This window comes from Megascapheus bottae, chromosome 6 (assembly GCF_031878675.1).
Source record: "Megascapheus bottae isolate mThoBot1 chromosome 6, mThoBot2.hap1, whole genome shotgun sequence".
NCBI lineage: Eukaryota > Metazoa > Chordata > Mammalia > Rodentia > Geomyidae > Megascapheus > Megascapheus bottae.
Window position 1 is genome coordinate 6,524,729 of NC_143514.1, and position 25,618 is coordinate 6,550,346.

General features: G+C 38.4%; 1 protein-coding gene across 7 annotated transcripts in view; it reads left to right on the forward strand.

Annotated features, from left to right (window-relative positions):
* The first annotated feature begins 1,292 nt into the window (after positions 1–1,292).
* Brdt (bromodomain testis associated) overlaps positions 1,293–25,618 on the forward strand; it is a 45,020-nt gene continuing 20,694 nt past the window's right edge. Inside the window, exons 1-13 of one of the 7 annotated variants that reach the window (XM_090334183.1) lie at positions 1,293–1,448; positions 5,992–6,053; positions 6,972–7,110; positions 7,256–7,492; positions 8,677–8,814; positions 9,746–9,860; positions 12,229–12,401; positions 13,445–13,798; positions 17,142–17,270; positions 19,532–19,720; positions 20,292–20,464; positions 20,851–21,137; positions 21,226–21,588. In XM_090334183.1, the coding sequence (XP_090190309.1) occupies positions 7,304–7,492; positions 8,677–8,814; positions 9,746–9,860; positions 12,229–12,401; positions 13,445–13,798; positions 17,142–17,270; positions 19,532–19,720; positions 20,292–20,464; positions 20,851–21,137; positions 21,226–21,588 (2,110 nt within the window). In that variant the 5' untranslated portion in view covers positions 1,293–1,448; positions 5,992–6,053; positions 6,972–7,110; positions 7,256–7,303. Of the gene's footprint in view, positions 1,449–3,135; positions 3,159–5,991; positions 6,054–6,971; positions 7,111–7,255; positions 7,493–8,676; positions 8,815–9,745; positions 9,861–12,228; positions 12,402–13,444; positions 13,799–17,141; positions 17,271–19,531; positions 19,721–20,291; positions 20,465–20,850; positions 21,138–21,225; positions 21,589–25,618 lie in introns of those variants that run through there. The other 6 variants (XM_090334188.1, XM_090334187.1, XM_090334185.1 and 3 more) reach the window with 6 other exon arrangements.

Sequence of the window (25,618 nt, forward strand, 5' to 3'; positions counted from 1 at the left end):
TTGTAACAGCCTAGTTGAATTGAGTATTGTACTCAATTCAATGATAATATATATATATATATATATATTGTGGGGGGGTCATGGGGCTTGAACTCGGCCCGGGTGCTGTCCCTGAGCTCTTCAGCTCAAGGCTACCGCTCCACCCCTGGGCTTGGGCGCTCCACCCCTGGGCTTGGGCGTTGTTCCAGAGCTCTTCAGCTCAAGGCTATGATCATACCCTGGAGCCAAGCCTCACTTCCTGTTTTTTAGAGGTTAATTGAGATAAGAGTCTCAGGTCCTTTTGTGCTTGGGCTGGCTTTGAACCTTAATCCTCAGATCTCAGCCTCCTGAGTAGCTGGGATTACAGGCGTGAGCCACAGCGCCTGGCAATGTTTGCTGTTTATCATAAAAATAATAGAAAGTATCCAGACACAATGGTACATGCCTGCAATGTCAGCACTTAGGAACCTGAGGTTCAAGAGAGTCTGGGGTTCAAGATCTGCTTTGATTTTTGCGACTGTCTCAAAAGCAACCAAACAATGAATGAATAAAAAGTGAAAGGTTTTCAAAGAGTGGCATATTTGTTGTTTTTAGTGCGGTTCTTGGGGTTGGAATTCAGGGTCGAGGCACTGTCCCTGAGCTTGTTTGCTCAAGGCCAGCACTCTACCACTGGAACCAGAGCTCCACTTCTGCCTATTTTTTGGGGGTGCTTAGTTGGAGATAAGAGTCTCAAGGAGTTTCCTGGGCTGGCTACGCACCACGATCCACAGTTCCCAGCCTCCTGAGTTGCTAGGGTGACAGGCATGAGCCATGGATCCCGGGCCAGAAATCCATATTAGCAATTTTAAAGTATCCACACACTATCAGGAAATAATCACTAAGATTCCAAAATGCCAAGTCACTGTGTACAGCTGTGTGAAATCACTCTTAAATGCCATTTAAAACCCGACTGTCTCAGCTGTTACGTAATACTAAGGGCTCAGGGGCCATGAGAGTGGAGATGTGCATTGGACCAAAGAAACGAAAGAAAAGGAAACACCACGAGCCCCAACTCATGAAGCCCCAAGAGCGCAGCCAAGGGTTCATCCACAAGTGGCTAGCTGTTCACCTCCCCCGGGGCATGGCTGGCTCCTGCTCCCCGCGCGCAGCCCTGGCCCCGGCGGTCCAGCCTGCAGCGGCCGATGGGCCACGTCTTCGCCGCCTGCCCTCCCAGCCTGGACCGCGCGGCCCGGGTTCACACCTCGTCCCAGGTTTGGCCGTGGGCGTGGTCACGTGACGGGCGCGGGCCAATCAGCGGGCGGCCCGCAGCATCTTCCTATAAAGGCGGCTGTCGCAGCCAGCCCGCGGCCGCCATTAGGTGGAGAGCTGGCGGCAGCCTTTCGGTGGACGGGAAACGAACGGCTGCCCTGCACTACTCCATCCGGTGCCACCTCAAGAGGGACGATTGGATAAGGTCCTTTACCCAAGAGGTAAAGTCGCTCGGCACGTGGTCCAGGCCTGGCCTGCGCCCAGGGGTGGCCTTGGGCGGGAACAACGGTTTTCTCCTCCCCTCCCCCCCCACGGGCACTGGGCAGTTGGCGAGGCCGCCGCACCCCGTGCGGGCCCCGGGGAGAGGCGGCCCTCCGCCTGCCGGGGTGGCCCGGCCTAGAGCCCCCACCCCCTCACCGGCCCGGCCTAGCGGGCCTGGGCCTCACCATCTGCCTGCCAGCCTGGGTCCCCTTCCTCTCCCCCCACCCCACCTCCCTTCCCACACAAGAGGTTTTCCTGCTCGGGGCTGGGTAAGAGGCTCTAGACCTGGAGGCTGGGTGCTACGGCCTCCTTGCATTCTGGAAAAGACATCCGTGGCCTTCTCAGGTCTTCATTGGTTCATGGCTGCCTGGACTATAGTTTGAGTAAAGCCAGAAGAGCGAGAAAGAAACAATAAAATACACACACACACACACACACACACACACACACACATTGACTTTATCATCATTGTTGTATTCATTCTGTATATGGGGCTATAGGGAAATCCTGGTCCTTCGTTTATAGTCTGTCTACTCAACTGACTTTGTTAAGCCCTTGGAAGGGATTAAACTAAACCACTCTACTGGATGCTGTAGAACAAAGGTGGGCCTGATCTCCAGGCTCTAGGCCTAGGCTAAGAAATTTAAAAAGAGGAGCTGTGTATGGAGTGCTTTGGGTAATACTGTAGGTAACTTAAATTAGATCTTGGGAGATACTATAGGTAACTTAAATTAGATCTTGGGGGACAAATGTAAGTTGAGCTAAAAAGTGATAAGGGAAACTGTGGCAGAGAGAAGTTTCAAAGGCATCCATGTGTGTCCACAGAAAAGTGTGGGTCAGTGAAGAATTGAAAACTTTTTAGGGGCTGGTATAGTGGTGAGATGGGCAAAGGGACCCATTTATGAAGGGGATTGTATATCATGAAGTTCAGTGAGTTGGGGAGTTTGTTATAAAGTTGCTAAACAAAAAATCAGAACATAACCATTGCAACAGCTGTGGTGGGAAGTAATGGGTGATGAGAAATGTTTTGGAGGCTGAAGAATAGACTTCATTAAATATCCAGAATATATAAATGTGTGTCTAGCAGTCATTTGTGTGAAGGCACTTGATAACTCACAGTGGCTGAGACTGATGTGAAAAGACTACATAGATGGCATTAAAAGAGACAAAAGGAAAAGAAAGAATTCTGGACAACACTAACTGGCTAGCTCAGTAGATCAGATTATAAAGAGGCTGACTTATTCTGGAAGTCCACACTACCTGTATGTCTCCTTAAAACCCTGTTCTTGCCTTCTACCATAGCATTAATTATTCAGTAATTATGTATATCAGCTTGTTCTGCTTATTTTGTTCTTTGAAACTGAAACATGGTCTCACTAGTCTAGGTTGATCCAGAACTTTCCATCCACCTGCCTCAGCCTCCTGAGTGCAGGAATTATAGGCATGCTCCATCATGCCCTAGCTGTGTATCAGATTGTAATTGCCTACTTAAAGTCACTGGAAGGAGACCATATCTCCAATTCCTTGCATAAGGTTTGGAATCACATAGATGCTTTATAAAAATTCAATAAATGAACAATGGAATTTGGAAAATGGTATCCTGGAAACCAGAGGAGAGTTTTAAGAGAGTCACAATAACAGTCGAGGGAGAGAGGTTACTGGGAAGTCAGGTAAGATTAGATTAAGAAATAATCCATCAGCTTACCAAATAAATATGTTCATTGTTAACCTGGTGTATGGGGAGTTTTAGTGGCATGGTGAGAAAAAGATAAGTGGGAAGTGAGCAGTAAAGATGGTATAGTTTGGTGTTTTCGGGTTTTTTTGGTGCCCTGGTATGAGCTACAGAAGAGATGTCAGGTTATAAGGAGATAGGTCTAAGGGAAGAATCAGATAGGAATAATCAGGAAGTCAAGTCCTGGGTACAAGGAGATGTTAATGAATCAGGAAAACTCCCAATTATGGTGCCCTCAAACAAAACAGGAAATTGATACATAGAGCAGGATGATCTCAAACTGATTATCTTCCAGTCTTAGCCTCACACCTGTGACAAGTGTCAGCCACCATACCCAGCAGACCTTTAAAGAAGACTTCTGAAAATTTGTATAGAGGAAAACTCATATAGAAATGTTGAGGATCCAGGGCTGGGAGTTTGGCCTAGTGGTGGTAGAGTGCTTGCTTGGCATGCTCGAAGGTCTGGGTTCGATTCCTCGGTACCACATACATAGAAAAAGCAGGAAGGGTGCTGTGGCCCCAGTGGCAGACCAATAGCCTTGAGAAAACCCAAGGACAGTGCTCAGGCCCTGAGTTCAAGCCCCAGGACTGGAAAAAAAAACAAGCAAACATACATATATATATAGAGAGGGGGGGTGGGGAGAGAGGGAGAGCGAGCGAGCACAGGGTTGTTTGGGAGGTGGATATTATCTGAGATACTAAAAATTAAGAATTCTACATAAGGGCTGTCAGGCCAAATGGAAGGGATGAATCATCATAGTACATCATTGTGAAAAGAAATGTATATTGTAGCATTTTCCTCTGACTAGCCTCAAGTTTGATCTGTGAAGAAACTATTTTCTCATGGGGACTGGCTCTTCTCTCCAGCTTTGTAGATTGAAAGCAGAGCTTAAAGCTTGCTGGAAACTGCTCATTTGAGGGTGTAGGATTTGGAGTCAGGATAAGAGATCATCATGGGACACAATTCTCTTGTCCTTTACGAGTCTTACAGGTCTGATATCCAAACTCCTTTGTTCTGAGCCTTGAACATGTTGGATTTCCTTTATGTGTAAATGTACTGTTAAATTCTAGCTAACATGCCACTCAGCAGAGTAACTTATTCTTTATCATTTATTAAAATGGATTGAAAATATTTTTAAGAATCTTCAAAGCTTCAAGAAGCTCAATTATCTTAAATAAAGCCTTCCAGGCTTATGACAGAATGTTACACATGCCCACACCGGCACATTTTTAAAAAGAGATATGGTCTAATTATGTCATCTAGACTGGCTTCCAACCCCTGGCTCAAGCCATCCTGTCTCAGCTTCTGGAAAGCCAAGAGTACAGATACTGACCACCATGCCTAGCTTTGTGGATATAGGGATAACTGAAATATCTACAAAACATCACAGGCTGTCTCCCTTGTAAGTTTAGTTTGTGAATATTTTTGGTAGTTATATGTTAGAATAACCACTAGAGAAATATCTAGCAAAACTTGAAAATCTGTAAATTGTGTGTATGGGAGGGTAGTTGATTTAAATTTTGATATTTTGAGGCAGAGTCATATTGGCCAAACTGGCCTTGAACTTCTCTGTGGTTGAGGCTAACTTGGAATTCATAATTCTCCTACTACATTCAGCCTCTGGAGTTCTGGGACAGGCATGGGCCACAATAGCCAGCTCCAGAAGTTATTAATAAGAATGTATATTCAGTAGCTATTTGTGTTTATGCAGTGAGATATTTATAAGGTTATCCATAGCAACATTGTATACAATAAAGGATTTTAAATCCTCTTATCATCCTAATCTTCCCTCCTCTTCAAACTGGCAACTCTGATTTTTCTTCTGTCTTCGAAGTATAGTCTTTTTGGTCTTGCTGTAGAGCCAAGCAGGTCTGAACCTCCAGATCCTCCTACCCTGCCTCCTGGATGTAGGGATTACAGGTGTGGCCACCACTCCTGCCAATAGTTTCACCTTTTTCTCAAGTATCATGTAGATGGAATCCTATTGTTGGGAGCTTTTTAAGATGAGTTTCTTTCAGGTACTAATATGTATTAAAGTTACCACATCTTTTTGTGGCTTGATAGTTTGTGTTCAAGACTAAATATTCCAGGCATATATGTACTGCAGTTTATCAACTCACCTACTAGAGGACATCTTGATTGTTTCCAAGGTGCTATATTGTGAATAAATCCACTATAAACATCCACATGCAGATTCTTTGTGGGTACTACTGACTAGAGCATGCCTATGTGCGGCGATACTCCTCAGGGTCGGTGTTGATAACTGAAGGTTGAAAATGAAACTGAAACAGAAAACAAAATATATTGCATCATGTTTTATTTTAAAGTACTTAAATGACAAATATTGTATATATTCAAACTGTCTAATATGATGGTTTTAATGTGTATGCATTATGTAAAGCTTATCAAATCAACATATCCATCTCATTAGATTCTTAAACTTACTTATCGTATAATTCAGAGCTGGTGTCATCTGATCATATCTCCCCTTTTATGCCACCTCCCAGACCTTTGCAACCATTATTCTACACTTCGTTTTTCTGAGTTTGATTGTTGTAGATTTGATTTGTTGTATAATGTATTGTTTATCTATATCTGATTTATTTCACTTAGCATATGTCCTCCAGGTTCATCCTGTTGAACATGGCAAGATTTACTCCCCTGGGGGCGGGGAGTAGTTGCAAAATAATGTGTGTGTGTGTGTGTGTGTGTGTGTGTGTGTGTGTTTATTTACATTTTCCTTATCCATTCGTCTGTCATTGGTTACTTAGTTCTATTACTGGCTGTTGTGAAAAATCTGACAATGAAGAGAGGATGCCAATATCTTTCTGAGGTATGAATAGATAGATACGTATATATGCATGTACACATACATAGACACATGTGTGCATATACATGTATGCATGTTCATGTATGTAGTGGCTATGTATATTCATATATATGTGCGTGTATGTGCATATATACATGTATATGATCATATATACACACAATTGATATACAAACTTATATTTCTCCCAATGATATATATGTCTTCCTGTTATGTGGTGTTGAAACATAAACCCTAGGACCTTGTACATGCTCAGCACATGCTCTACAACTGAGCTATACTTCCCACCATTTTATGAATTAAGTTTAATTCAGTAAGTCCACTTTAAGTCCACTTTATTCACAAATTTATTATACACAAGTATGATGTGATGAGTGAGAAAAATCAAAAAAAAATTTTAAAACACTTTAATCCCTGCGCATCTATTGCTCAGCTCAGTTGGTGTGGGGATTTTCTCAGTCCCACATTTTCTCATTTGCGTTTAAATCATTGTATGATGTGCTGGGTGTGTGCCTCCCCTAAAGTTTTGTCAAAATCCTGCCTCCCAATAAGCAAGTGGTGTCCAAAAATTCAAGTAAAAGTTACAGTAATCCTCTCAAACTGCAAAGAGCATGCAACGGCGTTGATTTAAGTGCTAAAATGAAAATCTGAGATTTGTAAAAAGGCAGTATGTCTTGAGAGAAAGGTGGTTGGCCTATGAGAAGTGAATGGAGCACCCATCACTGAGCACTGTATCTGTGCACTGCCTTCTGGGCCTCCCCAGAGGTGAGCTTCTCGGAACCACCGGCCTACACACACCAAGAATTTGCTGTAAACTGTTTAAACTAGTCACAAAAGTCCTTTACTTTTCTCCTTTTGCTGAAAAGTTGTTGGAGAACTATATGCTAGTGAGATCTTTAACATATTGTTGTTTCTTTTTATTAGGAATTTGTAGACTTTCCCTGCTAAGACCTCAATTTGTGTTTTTGAAAAGCAGAAAAATTTTGTGAAATGTTGAAATAATTTAAACCATCTAAGACTAAGGCATATATAATGAAACAACTTATACTACTTGTATAAAAAGGTATTTGTTTAAAAATTGAAATTTTCATTTGACACTTTTTTCTGTTAAGATGTGTTTTAAAATCCAATATCTCTCATGAATAAATTTTTTCCAATGAAAAACATTTTGGAGGTCCTTATATGGTACTGAGTTTTTTGTTTTTCAGGACATGTACTTGTAGACAACATTAGAATATCAAGACTTGAAGTTCAGAATGTCTCTGCCAAGCCGACAAACATCTATCGTGAACCCACCTCCGCCAGAGTACATAAATTCTAAAAAAAATGGGCGATTGACGAATCAGCTGCAGTACCTACAGAAAGTTGTCCTAAAGGCATTATGGAAGCATAGTTTTTCTTGGCCTTTTCAACAGCCTGTTGATGCTGTGAAACTAAAATTGCCTGTAAGTGCATCAAATAATAAGGGGAACTTAAAAAAAGAAAATTCAAATGGAACATGCCTCAAGTGGCAGAGCAAATTCTCCTAGCCAAATGTGAGGACTAGTGCTATACCCGAACTAATAACTAATCAACTAATTAGTTACTATTTTCAGTCAATTAAAAAGAAAAACTTCTAAATACCTGTAAGAAAAACTATTTCATAGTGTATAATATATCTAATAAGCACCTGATTACTCAGCACAAGCAAAGTCTGATAAATGTGCATATTTTCTTATAATAACATGTGCTTCTGGAGTTCTGATGCAGGAATGTCATTCTCTTCAGGAAGTTGCTTTCAGCACTTTTTACAAGACTTATTATTATCACATACTGTGTACAACTTTAGGCCTCACAGTTTAGCCCAAAGCAATAAGAACAACTGAATCACATTTGTGATGAAACTAAGTGATAGATCTGTGATTTTACTCTGGATCTGTCAGAATCCATAAATACGAATTTTTTCCCATCATACCCTTCCCTTTGTATTTCTCAAGAATAATTCTACTTTTAAATTTTTTTCTTGGTTAATCTTTTTGCCAGTCCGAGGCCTTGAATTCAGAACCTGAGCACTGTTCTCGAACTTTCTCAAGGCTAGAACTCTTAACAGTTGAGTCACAGTACCACTTCTGGCTTTTTCCTATGAGGAACTGAGGAGTGGAACTTCGTCTTCCAGCATGCTAGGCAAGCACTCTACCACTAGGTCAAACTCCCAGCCCTCTTAGTTAATTTTTATATTGGCTATTTTTTTCTTTGAAGAATAATGCTGTGACAATCAGCTTTGCTTTTAATTACTAAAGATTATGGCTTCCAGGCTGGGTACTAGAGACTTAACTTGTAATCCTAGCTACTCAGGAAGCTGAGATCTGAAGATCTTGATCTGAAGTCAGCCTGAGCAGGAGAGTCCATGAGACTCTTATCTCCAATAAACTACTCAGGAGAAGCTGAAAGTAGGGCTGTGGCTCAGGTGGTAGAGTGCTAGCCTTGAGCACAGAGAGACTCGGACAGAGAATCCAGGACCAGCAAAAAGATTCTGGCTTCCAGATTATAACTTTTAAAAACAATCAGTTACAGTATCTAGAGTTTATGAAATTTGTGTAACAATAGTTGTAGCAAATGTGTTCTTAACATACTTTATTCAAATTATTAGGATTATTACACCATTGTAAAAAACCCAATGGATTTAAATACAATTAAAAAGCGGTTGGAGAATAAATACTATATGAAGGCTTCAGAATGTATAGAAGACTTCAATACAATGTTCTCAAATTGTTATTTATATAACAAGGTATGTAAGCATTTTATTACACTGTCCATGCTTTTCTGTTATGTGTAGGAGAGAAATGTATAAATACCTATGTTGATTTCGTATTTTAAGCCATGATTTGGGACATTTTATCTGTTTTTTAAGTTACTGTTTTTTAATATAATTTCATGATTTTAACATACTTTAGTATTCTATTTGCTGTCTCTGCCTAAATAACTGTACTGGCATATATACATACATATATATATATATTTTTTTTTTTTAAGAAAAAACTGCCAGGCGCAGTGGGTCATGCCAGTAATCCTAGCTATTCAGGAGGTTGATCTGAGGATCATGATTCAAAGCCAGCCTGGGCACAAAAGACCATGAGACTCTTATCTCCAATTAATCCCTAGAAAACTATGGGGCCTGACTCAAGGGGTAGGGTGGTAACCTTGAGCTGAAGAGCTCAGGGGCAACGCCCAGGCCCAGGGGTAGGGCAATAGTCTTGAGCTGAAGAGTTAGAAACAGTGCTCAGGCCCCAGAGTTCAAGCTTTGTAATATACTTAGTATATTTTTCCTCAGCAGTAAAGTAAAGCACGAAGACTTCTAAACAGGCAGTTAAAAGATTTTAAAGTTTATCCCCTCAAACTATGAAGTACATAGGTGAGAGACAACTGTTGCATTAACCTATTTGAAGGGTAGAAATACTAATTTCTAATAACTTTGTGTTACTAGAATTAGTTTCATTCTATCATTGTAGTGCTGAGAAAATCATTCTAGTCCTTTTTAGTTGTTGAAGGAGATAGGATGTTAGAAAAGAAGATAGCACTGTTTCACTAACTTCTCAATTTAGCAGAGATAAATACTTAGGTGTGCTATAACACCATCTTCTGTAAAGTACTCTGAATTACTGAGATCTATTTCAGTGACCATACTGTGCATTCTTACGGATATTTAATACATTTTCTAGCCTGGAGATGACATTGTTCTAATGGCACAAGCTCTAGAGAAGTTGTTCATGCAGAAATTATCCCAGATGCCACAAGATGAGCAAGTTGTGGGTGGTAAGGAAAGAATAAAGAAAGGTAAGCCCAAAAAATAAAGAATAAGTCAGTCAGTCTGTCTGTCTGTCTATCTGTCTCCCTACTCCTTTCCTTTTCTGTTGGTACACACTGTTGAATTGGCAAAAGATCTCAATGTTAAAAATGACATGTTTCTTTTTTAAACTGAAAACTCTTTTTTGGTTGAACTCAGGTCCTCATGAACTCCATCCCCAGCCTTCTTAAAATCTTGAGACAGGTTCACACTAGACTAGACCTTTTGACCTCCCCAGAGTGGCTGGGGTACATTCCTATGCCACCAGACTAGAGGGGAACATCATATTGTTTAAACATTGAATTACAAAATGAATTTTAAATATTAAAATGGAATTACTCTTAGTGCTGGACCAAGAATGTTCATAGATCAAATGTTAATTCATCTTTAGATCATCATTTAGATCATTCAGACCTTAACTAAGATCATTCATCTTAGTTAAGTCTGTAATCATTTCATGGAAGTTTGTTTTTGCTTTTTTAAGTAGAAAAACTCCAAGGAACCACTGTAGGAAGGAAATCATTTCCCACCCTGGCTATCCTGTTCATTACAATAGCACCCTGTGGAGAATGATGAAAGGGGTGATATTGATCACACATGTTGACCAGAAACTCATTTTTACAAATACGAGGATATACAAAGAAACAGGCAGGCCATACTTCAGAGTGCTCTGCTATCTAATGTTGGAAATAATAATTTAAATGATGCATCAAAACTCATCGGTGGCTGACACCTGTGATTCCAGCCGTACTGAGAGTGATGCAGGAAAGTGTTGAGGTGTAGGCTAACATGAGTTCAAAGCTAGTAAGATTCTATCTCAGAACAAAACCAACTGAAAACAAATCATGACAACTCTTTTCAGTGCCCTCCAATGGCTTCTAATATATGTAAACAGTCCAAATCTCACAATGCCTCCCAAAGATCTGTGTGAGCGGCTTCCCCGTGCTCTGTCACTGTCTCCTCTTTTTTCCCCTCTTTCTTACCAGGGGGCCCTGGCATATTCAGAGTTGGTAAGTACAGCCAACTATTTGTGCTGCCTAAAAGAAGAGATAGTCATCATTCTCGCCAACATTTCCTTTCCGCTTTCATGATTGTATCACATTCTCAACCATCTTATATAGAACAATCTCTCTGCTCTCTAGTTTTCTTATGCTGCTTTATCTTTGTTATTATTATATTTGATATACAACATATAGCTTTTATCTGGATATCTAATTCTTGCTAACCCACCTCAGGAACTCAGTATTTTTTTTACTGTTGGGATAATGTATAGAGGGGTTACAGTTACATTCATCAGATAGTAGGTGCATTACTTTTCACACATTGATAACCCTTCTCATGTTTTTGTACTCATTTACCTCCCCCCACCCACCAATTCTGCCAGCACCACTTGTTGAAGAGTCTGTCTTTCTTCCATGCTATTTTTTGGCTCCCTTATCAAACATTAGGTGGCATAGGTCTGTGGGTTGATTTCTGGGTCTTCAGTTCTATTCCATTGGTCCTCAGGCCTGGAAAGGATTTAAGATAGGAATGACACTCCTCAATCTCCTTACCACTTACTAAGAGTTATGAGTCAAATAGATGACATGTCAAATTGAAACCACTTTGTATAACTACTTAAAGGTAATTTTAAAACAGAAAAATGAGAATATACTGTTGAATACATTAAGATAGAGGGATGGTAGCCCAACAAGTAAAGGCAAGGTAGCTTAGCCAGGCAACAGAACACAATGAAGATTAGGTGTGTCCAGCTAATCAGCAGAGGGAATCTTAGTGTCATGATCCATTTCTATTGGATGATTTCTGAAGAAAGAGGTTTATTTAGGTCATGGCTCTGAAGGCTGGAAGTTTAAGAGCCAAACCCTAAAGGAAACAAAGTGAGCTATTAAAAAAAGTAAGATGTATTACTTCCAATATAGTTAATGATTATAAAAGTCAGTCAGGTGTGGGGGGAAGGAAATGGGGACAAAAACATTAGAAGGGGCATCAATGTGTGAAAAGTAATGCACCTACTATCTAATGAATGTAACTGTAACCCCTCTATACATTATCCCTAACAATAAAAAATAAAAAAGTCAGATCTTGGGGATTATCTCTCAGGTCTGGAGCCACCCTTCCAGCCACCTTTTGGGAATTTAATATGCAAGTAATTTTTGTTCTTTCAGGATTTCAATATTTGGGATTTCAGGCACTGGGAATAATAATGTCTTTGAATATGTAGCCAAATTGTCATCAGCTCCTGGAGGAATTTCAGAGCATGAGATTGTATTATGCTTATTTTGCTAAAAGCTGGACTAATGAATTAGAGAAAATGATGTTGCATACTCAAATATTTGTTTATGGTTCATATTTTGTTAGACATTCAACAGAACGCATCCATTTCATCTGGCAAAGAAAAACCATCCCCCAAACCAACAGAAAAAGTATTTAGGGAGCAAGAGATCCCCTCTGGACTTCCTGAGGCATCTATCTCTCCCTTTAATATGTCACACGGAGCTCTGCCCACATCTGGTTCTCAGACTGTGCTCCAGGTAAGCTCATTGTGGAGTTCTTGTTGTCAATAATTTTTGGTTACTGGAGATTGAACTTGGTCTGGAGCTTGGAGGCAAGGTCTGTTCTACTTGTGCCATGCACCAACCCCCATTATAGTTATATGATTGTTTTTTGAAATACTTCAGTGTAACTTTGGATGTTGTGGTGGTTATAGTTAGATAGATGAAAATTGGTCTTCATCCAAAACTATTTCTGCTAGTCTATATATTTTGTGGAGAGAGATTAGACTATCAAGTTGAAGGTTTTAGGTATAATTTGAATTATTTTCAAAGCTTGATGATAAGATACAGCTATTTTAGTGGCTTGATTATAAGGCACACCTACCTACACAGGGTGTTTTTTTTTCTTTTTCTTCTATTTAATAAGGTTCTCCCTGAGTAGCAGAGATTCCTCAAATTGACAATCTTCCTCTCTCACAGGGTTTCACTAAGTAGCTGAGGCCCTTCAAATTTGATCGTCCTGTCTCAGCTTCACAAATGCTTGGTTTACAAACGTGTGCTACTGTACCTGGTGTACTTTTTCCTCTAAAATTGTATACCTTACCTTGATTTTAAATACTCATAAATATATAGTGTAATCATGACTCTAATCTTCTTTTTTTTTCTTTTTGCCAGTCCTGGGCTTGAGCTCAGGGCCTGAGCACTGTCCTTGGACTTTCTCAAGTCTAGAGCTCTACCACTTGAGCCTCAGCACCACTTCTGGCTTTTTTCTATGTATGTAGAACCGAGAAATCGAACCCGGATCTTTGTGCATGTTAGGCAAGCACTCAACCACTAGGCCAAACTCCTGGCCCGACTCTAATCTTCTTATTTGTATTTAATTCTGTGGGCTGTGAAAAAAAGTTAGTAAGACTTTATTTTGCTTGTAAAGAGAAATGATCTTTTATTAATATTTAATGCATTGATTATAATAGTATGTGTAAATTATACAACAATGTGGTATCAGTATTTCTCTCCACTTTCTAAAGGGATGCCTTTCTCCTTAAGAATATCATTTTTTGTTGTTGATTGTGTTATTTTAGGTTACAAGGGGTGTGAAGAGAAAAGCAGATACAACAACTCCTACAACTTCCATAGTTAAAGCAAATAGTGAATCATTTCCGACACTTACAGAAAACAAATCAGTGAGAACACCACCAGTAAAAGAAAATGCAGTGAAGAATGTTTTGCTGGAGTCTCAGCAACAACATAAAGTTGTCAAGAGTGTTAAAGTAACGGAACAACTGAAGCACTGTAGTGAGATTCTTAAAGAAATGCTGGCAAAGAAACATGTGTCTTATGCATGGCCCTTCTACAACCCCATTGACGCCAATGCTCTGGGTCTCCAGAACTACTACGAAATCATCAAAAACCCCATGGACCTGGGCACGATCAAGGTAGATGTTGCCTAGAAGGAGGAACTTTTTATTATAAAAGCCATTCCTCATTGCAAAGAAATTGGAAAATACAGAACATTTTTGAAGAAATAGGTCACCTGAAGTCAATCCTTGTGATATTTTAAAAGTGCACCTTTTATTTTCAGTACACCTACCCGTCAACCTTTCCCCACAGCCGTTGTGTCAGAGTGTTTACTATGTTGTGAACATTTTCTTACTACTTGTTCTTCAAGAATGTGTGTGCATGCATATGTGCGTGTGTGTGCATGCGTGGGTGCATGTGTGCACACATGCACCAGGTCTGAAGGTTGAACTCAGGTCCTAGAGTGCTGTTCCTTAGCTTTTTTGCTCAAGGTGGGCAGTCTACCACTTTGAGCTGCAATGCCACTTTCAGGTTTTTGGCAGTTAATTGGAGTTAAGAATCTCAAAGGGTTCAAACTATAATCCTCAGATCTCAGCCTCTCTAGTAGCTAGGATTACAGGTGTGAGCCACTGGCACCAAGCAAGAATGTTTTTAATGATTGCATAATTCTTGATTTTTTTTCTTCTTTTACTAAGACATTAGTACATTTCCAACTCTCTTTTTACCTTTTATTGAGGGAGTATTTTATGCTACAGTGATAAGAATTCTTTATTGCTTATTGGAAGTTTTATAGCATAGGAAGAATTTATGTTCAATATATTTATTTTAAAGATAACTACTTAACAGAACTGTAGCATCTTCAAAATCATTCACTATTTCAGTCCTCCTAAATGACTTTTCACTGTATACCTGCCTTTATCATTTTTCTAGATGTTTGATTATTCACCTTTAAAAATTTTTTGAGACAAAGTCTTGGTATATGTACTCCAGGCTAACATAATACCTGGCTTTGTTTTTCTCTCAAGCACCACTTACTTTAATTTTTATCAGCACTGAAAAAGTTTATTAACATACTACTCAATATTTTTACTAAAATTTTGCTTATTTACTTTTTAAACTGCTATTGTAGAGTTGATAGACAAAGGGGTTACATTACATGAGTCAGAATGAGTAATATTGTAATTCGCTTTGAACCATGTCTCCCCTTCGGTCGACCCTCTGTCCCCATCCACAAGATAGCCATTGATTTTCCATACAATGTCTAGAAAAAAATCACTGCTGTTTTTTTTAAAAAAATCCTTGTTGCACCTCTTCTGTGCCCCCCCTTTCTCTCCCAAATTAAAACAAAGAAAAACAAGAACAGCAACAATGGCAACTCAAAAATGTCTTTCCATTTAAGAGTTCATTTCATAGAAAATTATTTTATATGATCATCAGTACATAGCTATTGAACATTTCTCAACCATTCCGATGCATATCTTCCTTTAGCCTCTATAGGTTAAGAACTAAAGTGTGTGTATGTGTGTGTGTGTGTGTGTGTGTGTGTGTGTGTGTAGACATTCAGCGTGTTTACTTGTAGATTCATAAGCATATTCTAATTATCACAGTGAGGGAAACTGCAGCTGTGTCCCTTTGGCTCTGGCTTATATCACTTAAGATAATTTTTTCCATTCTTTCCATTTATGAATGGCACAATATTGTTTTTTCTGATGGATGAGTAGAATTCCCTTGTGCATATATACTACATTTTCTTAATCCATTTGTCCACTGAGGGGCATCATATGGTGGTGTGGTAGTTTCAGTGTGGCCTAGCTTGTGATCAGTTGGTCATTGGATAAATGTTCAGGAAGGGAATTGCAGATTCATAGGGAAGCTCTATCTTTAGTCTTTTAAGGAACTGCCATATTGCTTTCCAAAGTGGTTACTACTTGATTTTTCATCTTACCTTCTTGATTTTTTTTTCATTGGAACATAAACTAACCTTGAGGGTTCAAAGGTACTCAATTTTTAATCACTTATATCTAAAACTATAATTTAGTCCTTATTTTTGAATGATTGTGTTTACTGAATATAGAATTCTAAAATGATACTTACCACTCCAAACTGGTAAGACAGATTCTGGCATCTGTGGCTGACAAGGTAACTGCTATCAGTCTATTTCTCATTCCTTCTGACATTTAATTTTATTCATCTTGAATGGACATTACTACTTTCAGTCTGAATGCTAATGTCAGAAGTTCTGAAAATGGATTTTTTGGGGGGGCTTGAACTCAGGACTGTGGCACTGTCCTTGAGCTTTCTCAAGGCTAGCATTCTATCACTTGAGCTACAGCACTACTTCCAGCTTTTTCTGTGTATGTAATACTAAGGAGAACCCGAGACTTTTTGCATGCTAGACAAGTACTCTACTACTAGGCCACACTCCCCACCCTGAAAATAGATTTTTAACCATCATCTTTATAAAACAATACTATCCCATTTTTCCCTACACACCACCTCAAGCTCAGACACTATGAAAAATGATCAGCTATAGGTAAACCTTAGCCAAATCTTAAAGGATAAATAGAACTTCTTAACATACAGGACACAAGTACAGGAACAGGAAATTATACACAACTTGTATAATTGTCATAGGGAGGAGAATTTGGAAGAGGGAGAGGATAAGACTGTCAAGAAAGGTGGGTCTTAAATAAGACAAATCACATGGTAAAGAAGTTGAGGCTAGCTGGGTGGCAGGTGATAGGGACTCACACCTATAACCTAGCTACTCAGGTGGCTGAGATCTGAAGACTGAGGTTCAGAGCCAGCCCAGGCAGGAAAATCTGTGATATTCTTATCTCCAATTAACCACCAGAAAACCAGAAGTGGGGCTGTAGCTCAAGTGGTAGAGCAATAGCTTTGAGCAAAAATGCTCGGCAAAGCTGGGTGCAGTGGCTCACGCCTGTAATCCTAGCTACTCAGGAGGCTTAGATCTGAGGATCAAGGTTCAAAGCCAGCCAGGGCACAAAAAGACCTAAGACTCTTATCTCCAATTAACCTCTAGAAAATGGGAAGTTGGGCTTGGCTCAAGGGTAGGGTGGTAGCCTTGAGCTGAAGAGCTCAGGGACAATGCCCAGGCCCAGGGGTAGGGCAGTAAGAAGCCTTGAGCTGAAGAGCTCAGGGATAGCACCCAGGCCAAGTTCAAACCCCATGAACCCCCCCCCCCACTCCACACACACACACAAATGCTCATGGAAAGCATGCAGGCTCTTGAGTTCAGGCCCCAGGACTGGCAAAAAGAAAAACAATGTCAAAAATAATGTCTTCACATTTGATTTTTGTATCTTTTTTTCTAGCAGGAATGTACAAACTAGTTAGGAGACTGTTACAGCATTCTGAAAATGAAGAGTGTGACATTAGTTTTCTGAAGCCATTTTCCCTTGCCATTGATTTGATTGAATTGAATTTTCTTGTGAAAGCTATAACTTTTCCTTAATTTAGGGGAAAATGGACAATCAAGAATATAAGGATGCATATGAGTTTGCTGCAGATGTTAGATTAATGTTCATGAATTGCTACAAATACAACCCTCCAGATCATGAAGTAGTGGAAATGGCTAGAATGCTTCAGGTGAGTTTTTACTTGTACTCTGAAGGTAATTTTTCCTCTAAACTTATGTTATAAAATTCAGAACTATATTCAAAAGATAAATAATGCACATACTCCTAAGTGCAAAGCTACTTATAAATTAAACTTTTTAAATGGTGGGGATTTGTCTTTTTGGCAAATACTAAATTGTATGTAGTAAGGAATTTCTTTGTGATCTTTCCGTACATGTAAATAATGTACTTTATTCCATCCCCCGCCCCTTTTTTTTTTTGCTAGTCCTGGGACTTGAACTCGGGGCCTTAGCTCTCACCCGGAGCCTCTCTATGTTCAGGGCTCTACCACTTGAGCCACAGCACTACTTCCAGCCTTTTCTGCTTATGTGGAACTGAGGAATTGAACCCAGGGCTTCAGACATGCTAGGCAATCACTCTACTACTAAGTCACATTCCCAGTCCAAATTATCCCTTTTATTATTCTTTCTTATTCCCTAACCGCTGGATGGATTTCCATGATGAGTCACTGATTTGCATCCCTTCCAGCAGTGAGTTAGGGCCCAGTGATCCCTACTCCTCTCCTCACCAGTATTTGTTTTCTTGATTATATCAAGTCTGACTGGGGTGAGGTGGAATGGTAGAATCTCTGTAGTTTTGACTCATATTTCATCAGTTTTTGCTGTTGTTGGACCATGGGCCCTGGGCATTGTCTCTGAGCTTCTTTTGCTCAAGGCTAGCACTCTACCACTTGAGCCACAGTGCCACTTCTGGCTGTTTCTGTCTACTATGTACTAATGAATCAAATCCAGGGCTTTATGCTTACTATGCAAACACTACCACTGTGCAATATTCCAAGCCCCTCTCTGAAACTCTTTGTGCTCAAGGCTAGCGTCAGCCACTTAGAGCCACAACTCCATTTGTGGTTTTCTGGTAGTTAATTGGAGTTAAGAGTCTCACAGACTTTCCTGCTCAGGCTGGCTTTAAACTGTGATCCTTAGATATCAGCCTCCTGAGTAAGTTTATATGTGTGAGCCACCAACACCTGGTTATTTCATTTATTTTGATGGCGGAAGATGTTAACATGCTTTTTCATGTACTTATTGGCCACTTGTATTTCTTGTGAAAACCATCTGTTCAGTTCATTTGCCCATTTATAGATCGGACTATTTGTTATTTACTGTTTAATGTTTTGAATTCTTTATACTGAACTTTAATACTCCAGCAATGAATATCTAGGGGAGGAAGTTTCCCATTCTGCACACAGTTCCTTCATCCTGGTATTTGTTTTGTTGTACCAAAGCTTTTTATTTTTGTGCAATCTCCATTACCAGTCCATACTCTCAGTCTGAACCACTGGGAAGCTATCCTAAAAGTCATTGCCTATACTTAAATTGTGAAGTACTTGTCCTGTTTTCCTTGGTACTTTCCAAATTCATGTCTTCAATTAAGCTATTCGATGATTTTTTTTCATATAGATGAGAGATGGAGATCTAGTTTCAGTGCTTTAGATGTGGATGTCTAGTTTCCCTAGCGTCAGAAGAGCTGTTTTATCTAATGTATGTTTTTGGCATTTCTGTCAAAAAAAAAATAAGCTACAGCTGTGTGGGCTTATTCCTAGATGCTCTATTTGTTCCATTGGTCAGTGTATCTGTTTTTGTGCCAGTACCATACTCATTTTGCATCTGTGGCACTGTAGTAGATATTATAATCATTCCAGTATTGCTCTTCTTACTCAGCGTTGCTTTGGTGGTTCTGGGCTTTTGTGTTTCCTTATGAATTTTAGGATCATTTTGTTCTAGTACTCTGAAGAATGTCATTAGAATTTTGATGGGAAATTGTACTGGATTTGTCTTTTAATCTTCTTCCCCTCCCTCCACTCCTCTGGAGTTTGAACTCAAGCCTTTGCACTTTCTACACAGCCACTCTACCACTTTTGAGCCTCATCCTGGAACTTTTTAATATGTGGTTCTGGGATTGAATTCAGGCCCTCGTGTTTGTTAGGCAGATGCCCCTATCACTTGAGCTCCACCTCTAGCTTTTGTTTATCTTTTCATTTTATAGCAAATTATTCAATGAGGTTGTCCTATCACACTGAAAACGTTGGGAAGAATGTCTCACAGACTTCCCTGCCCAGGCTAGCTCCAAACTCCAACTAGATCTCACTTCCTGAGTAAATTACAGGTATAAGCTCACAGGAGGCTGATCTGAAGTACAGTTTTGTGAAAGATGTTATTGCCTAATTAAATTTAAAATGCAGAATGCCTTTAACTGCCTAATTTTCCACTATAGGATGTTTTTGAAATGCATTTTGCAAAGATTCCTGATGATCCTGTTGAGACCACACCCATATGTCACCACCCACCAAATGCTACCAAATCTCTTGGTAGAGGAAGCAGTAGTGAAGCATCCTCTGAAGATAACTCTTCTGAGGACTCTGAAGATGAAAGAGTCCAGCGTCTTGTAAAGCTTCAGGAACAGGTGACCGATTATATGGATATAATTTTAGATGTTCTTTCTAGAAGCCAGTTATTTATTATATAAAATCCTTCTTGTAGACTTAAAGCTGTTATATTTAATCACTTAGCACATTTGTATACCTATTGGCATATTTTTCATTTTAATTATCTTTCTTACTAAAATAATCCAGATAGTCATAAAATGGTTTTATAAAAATAAATTCTGTTATTTAGACTTGTAATCACAATTACTAATGATCATTATTGAAATTTTTGACAAATTTCAGATCTTTTATGGATGAGAATTTACCATTTGCTATGGATGTGATAAAATGTTAATATTCTCTGAGCTTGAGCTTAAAAAATTAATAAGTAAACATTTTAGACCATCTGTAAGTTTATTCTTAAGCTGTTTTTATTTTATTAGTTTCTTTGTGGTGCCTTACACATAAATCAAACCCAAGGTTTTACACAAGGTAGGCAGATATTCTTCTACTCGACTGTATACCAGGCCCTGTTGGACTGTTTTTAGATGAATATTTTAGTGTATTAAGAACCATAAATGTTTAATAATTTTTTTTAAACTTTGTCAGCTTAATGCTGTTCATCAACAGCTGCAGGTTCTGTCCCAAGTGCCTTTCCGTAAATTAAAGAAAAAGAATGAGAAGTCAAAAAGAGTGAAAAAAAGAGAGAGAGCTAATAACAAAGATGAAAATCCAGGGAAAAATTGTAAGCAAATGAAACTAAAGGAAAAGCCCAAGAGCACGTAAGTACCTATTACCATGGCTTAGTAGAAAAATTATTGAGACTGGGAACCAGTGGCTTATGCCTATAATCCTAGCTAACTCAGGAAGCTGAAATGTGAGGCTCAAAAGTCCATGAGACTCTTATCTCCAATTAACCACTAGAAGTGGCACTGTGGCTCAATGTGTTAGAGCACTAACTGTGAACTGAAGAGCTCAGGGACATTGCCGAAGCCCAAGGTTCAAGCCCCCCAATTGACAAAAAAAAATGAATTACTGAGAACAAATTTTGACTGGGCATGTTGGTCTGTGGGTAGATCACTTAGCATCCATAAGGCCCTAGGTTTACTCTTCTATCACCTAAATAAATAAATGAAATAATTTCACTCAAGTGTACTTTTTGTTATAGTCAGCCGAAGAAAAGGAAACAGCAAGTTCTAATGAAATCTGAAAATGAAGATAACGCTAAGCCTATGAACTATGATGAGAAAAGGCAATTGAGTTTGGATATAAACAAACTCCCTGGAGATAAACTTGGCCGAGTAGTTCATATCATACAATCAAGAGAACCCTCACTGAGAAATTCCAATCCTGATGAGATAGAAATAGACTTTGAAACACTGAAAGCATCAACACTAAGAGAATTACAAAAATATGTTGTGGCATGTCTAAGGAAAAGACCACTAAAACCTCATGGTATGTGTTTCTACATATTCATAAAATGCTAGTATGGTATTTAAATTTTGGGTTATGCTCACTTTTTTTTAACTCCTAAATCATCTAGCTAAGAAAATAACTCAGTCTAAAGAAGAACTTCATGCACAGAAAAAGCAAGAGCTGGAAAAACGTTTACAGGATGTCAACAATCAACTAAATTCTAGAAAACGCCAAATAAAACGTAAGTGGCAATTTTTAAATGTTCCTCCTCTGATGGTTGAATGCTGTTGGCACTTTACTGACTCTCCCTGTTTTGTAGCTGAGAAAACACCAGCATTGAAAGCAATTGGAAGTGGGTCCCGCCTGAGTGACAGCAGCAGCAGCAGTAGCAGTAGCAGTAGCAGCAGCAGCAGCAGCAGCAGCTCCTCTCAGTCCGGAAGCAGCAGCAGTAGTGATTCAAGCTCATCGGACAGCAGCGATTCTGAACCAGGTTAGCGGTCCCTTACATATACCTCTGTCTGTGGGACTTCTTCTTTTTTTTTTTTTTTGTAATATTGAGACTTAACATTTTGAAGAAGTATCTGTTCCTTGCCCAGAACCTATGGCTTGAATACCAACCTTATTATTTAGTTGCATGTAGATTCATATAATATTTTCCTTAAAAATATGTAAAATGAAATTCATATTATACAGATGTGACTGGAAGGTTTGGTCCTCTTGGAAACTAATTTACTTATAGTGGAATAATCTCTTGGTAAACACCATCAGACTTTAAGACTAGAAAATATCAGTTATAAAACACTGATACTCACTTTTTTTAGACAATAAAAAGAGTACTCAATGTCTTCTCCATGATACTTCATTCTAATGTTACTAAGTAAGTCTTCCTATGATGCTGTGTTCTGAATTCAACAAAAACCTGTAAAGCAGATGGTTTTTACATTGTTATTTTCTTTACTGTAGACTATTACCTTCCATCTGTATAGAAAAATAGATGGAAGTACCATATTCTCTTACACAGTTTATCAGTTGTGGCAAATTTAGATCATCCATGTTTTCCTTGTGTTTTCCATTGGCAAGTAACTGCTGCCCCAAAGACACTGGCTTGGCAGTGATGCTAATGACCAAAAGGCAAATTCAGAATAGAGGCCACTTTCTGGCCTAAAATTTACTTTTATGTTAAATGAGATGTCCCTTGTTGTGAAATTCAGTTCCCCTTTTTTAATAATAATAATCTGATTTCAGGAATCCCTACCCTTTGTATGGAAAGTTCTCTTCTCTCTGGCCTAGTAGTCAGGGTCTGCTGTTTTTCTTTGGTTCTATTTAACTTGCATTCCTGTGGTGCTGCTGTTTTTACATTTCTAAAGTATATAGCGATAAACAATTTTGTAAGAATAAACAGAATTTTTACTTTTGTTGGAATTTGTCATACTACTAAATTTTAAAGTGAATTTAGGGCTGTGGATATTATACAGCATTTCTTTATATTTGACATCTAAGTACAAAGCAATACTGGAAAAATCTTGAGTTGCCTTTAGTATTTTAAATTGTAATACCAATTGTAATTTCATCTAATAAAGCATTTATGGTCTAATAAGTTAGAGCATTTTGTCTTTTATTTGTAGGATAAAACTCTTGATATAAATATTAACTTGAATTGTTTAATTTAAATAATTCAATAAGGACCGAGAATAAGACTCAAGGCAAATAGGAGTCCCTGAGTTCAATACCCAGTATTGCCCCCTACAAATGAACACCCCTAAAACCGAATATTCAAATAATTCAGGAAATGCCTTGATTATGAGCAGAAAAAGCCCATATATAGAGTTTTTTTAAAAAGTACCTTCGTTTTAATATGAATTATCACTTTCTGATAGGATATTTTTATACATTACCTGAGGGGAAGAAACATTATCAGCTGTACAGTTTTTTTTGTTTGGTTGGTTTGGTTTTCATTTTTTGGTTTGCTTTTGTCAGTAGTGAGGCTTGAACTCTGGGCCTGGACACTGTCCCTTAGCTCTTCAGCTGAAGAGCTTACCACTTGAGCCACAGTACCACTTGTATATCTGCAGTTTCTGTATCAAACTCAGGACTTTGTGGATACTAGTCAAGCACTCTACCACTAGGCCAAACTCTCAGCCAGCTATATGTTATTTAAATGGCACAATAGCTATTTTTTTGTTTGCCTGATTTTCTAACACAATGACTTTTTAGAATTCTAACCTTAAAACTCTGCTATTTTATGGCTAATATTTAATTAATATCTTTCCTAAATTAAAGGACTTACTTTCAAATATATGTTCTTACTTGTGTTTGGAAAGAGGTAGGGGTGCATGCATGTGTGCATGTGTGTAGATGTATGTGTTTTACAATTCTGGGGCTTGAAGCCTCTATCATAGGCTTAAATTTGCTATGCAAGTGCTTTGTCATTTGAGCCACACTTCTAGCTCTTTTATTCTTTTACTGTTTATTTTAAGGGAAGATCTAACTCAATAGTCCAGGCGGCTTTGAACTCTCTTACCTCCTGCCTCAGTCCCAAGTGCTAGGATTATAGGCATGAACCACCATATTCAGCTTAAATATTTATTATTAATTTTCTTCCAAGTCCTTGGCAATGCCAGACCTAGGTATATGCCAAGAAAACATTGTATGCACTGACCACACTTAGTCCCAATCTTTTTTTCTTTTAATTTTATTGTAAAGGTGATGTGCAGAGGGGTTGCAGCTACAAAAAGTAATGAGCATACATTTCTTTTTTAACTGTGATTTTTCTCTTTTTTTCTTTTTTTTATTATAATTAATAGAAGGGTTACATTATATTCACCAGGTAGAAGGTCCATTACTTCACAAACATTGATACCCTTTCTCATGTTTCTCAGATAACAAGGTAAAATACTGTAACAATATGAGATAACCAAGGGATAGCAAAAGAGATAACATAGTACATTAAGGACAACAATCACCCATTATATAGTGTCTACATCCTGGAGGTCCTTCCATCTAGCATCATCTTTATGTATCTAGGTTTTATGAGCATACATTTCTTTTTGAAGTCTTTCTACTTCAGCCTGACATGAGGTCAGTCTGCCTTCTAAACTAGTGCTGTGAATTCTCTTTGTTTGCTTGATTACTAAATTACTTCTTGCTTGTTTTAAGATGGGGTCTTCAGTTTTCCTGTCTCAGCCTCACTAGTGCTAAGATTTTTAAAATTTTAATTATTTTATGCACATTCAATCCCTTTTAGACCAATTGTTCCATTAAAATGTTTTAAGGCTTTTTATTTCTAGTGCATAAGCAATGAACAGTTTTTACTTCCTTGAGAATAAGAATAAAAATTATAAATGGAAGTATTAAATTGTGAAAAATAACAAAAGTCAGGTCATATTAATATATACCTATTGTAAATATAATAAAATCACCGATCTTATTCATGCACATGACATTCTCAAGTTTCAGGGTTAGAGGAAATAGGTTATTTACGAATAACACATCATTTGTGAAAATTAGGTATATGAGTAAAACCTTACCATCTATTTTAAAAACTGAAAATTTTTAATTATGATTTGTTCAGAACTGAAATTCTCAGTGGAATATCATGTTACAGAGTTCTAGTTAATAAGTTTTGGTTATTCAAGACAGGAAAACTCCTTGTTTAACATTCTTAGGAAACTTTTCTTTTTGTTGTTGTTTTGTGGGTCATGGGGCTTCAAGTCAAGGCTACCACCCTATCCCTGGAGCCACAGCCCCAATCCCCATTTTTCTAGTGATTAATTGGAGATGAGAGTCTCATGGTCTTTGGTGCCTGGGCTGGCTTTGAACCATAATCCTCAGATCTCAGCTTCCTGAGTAGCTAGGATTACAGGCGTGAGCCACCATGCCCAGCACTTTTCTGAAAGTTTTAATGACATATTTCTGTAGAAGGATACTAATCCTTAGTGATTTTTAAAATTACTTTACCTTTTAATATCTGTCTCACTGACTTATTAGAGCCTGTTGGCTTAACAGCAGGTTTATTTTTTCCAACCAAGTCACAACTTCTTAGAATTTTAGTTTTTAGAGACAATGCTACATGACCTTTTCTAAATTCCTAAATTTCTAAAGTCAGGATTACTGACTTGTTTTCAGATTACTAATCAGATGTTGTTTAAGTATTATAAACAGTGATAGAGTCATTTAGTGTCTATTATGTAGCTATTTTCCATCATTTCCAAACTTTAAAGTTTATGCACTCTTAAAAAATAAACATAGAACTGGCTTTTACTTTGTTCAGGAAAACTGATAACATGGTAGATGATGCATTTCCAATATTTAAAAATCTAGGAAAGTCTCTTAATTCTCATTTCAAGCAAATTAATCTGTTTCAAGTACAAGCTGTTAATAGCTCCCCAAACCTTCAAAAATGAAAATGAGAATCTGTGGGCTGGAAGCAATACTTTATAACAAATTTCAATGAAATTTGATTTGATCATTTAAATTATCTTTTTGACTGACACTTCAACATATGCAACATAGTAATGTGC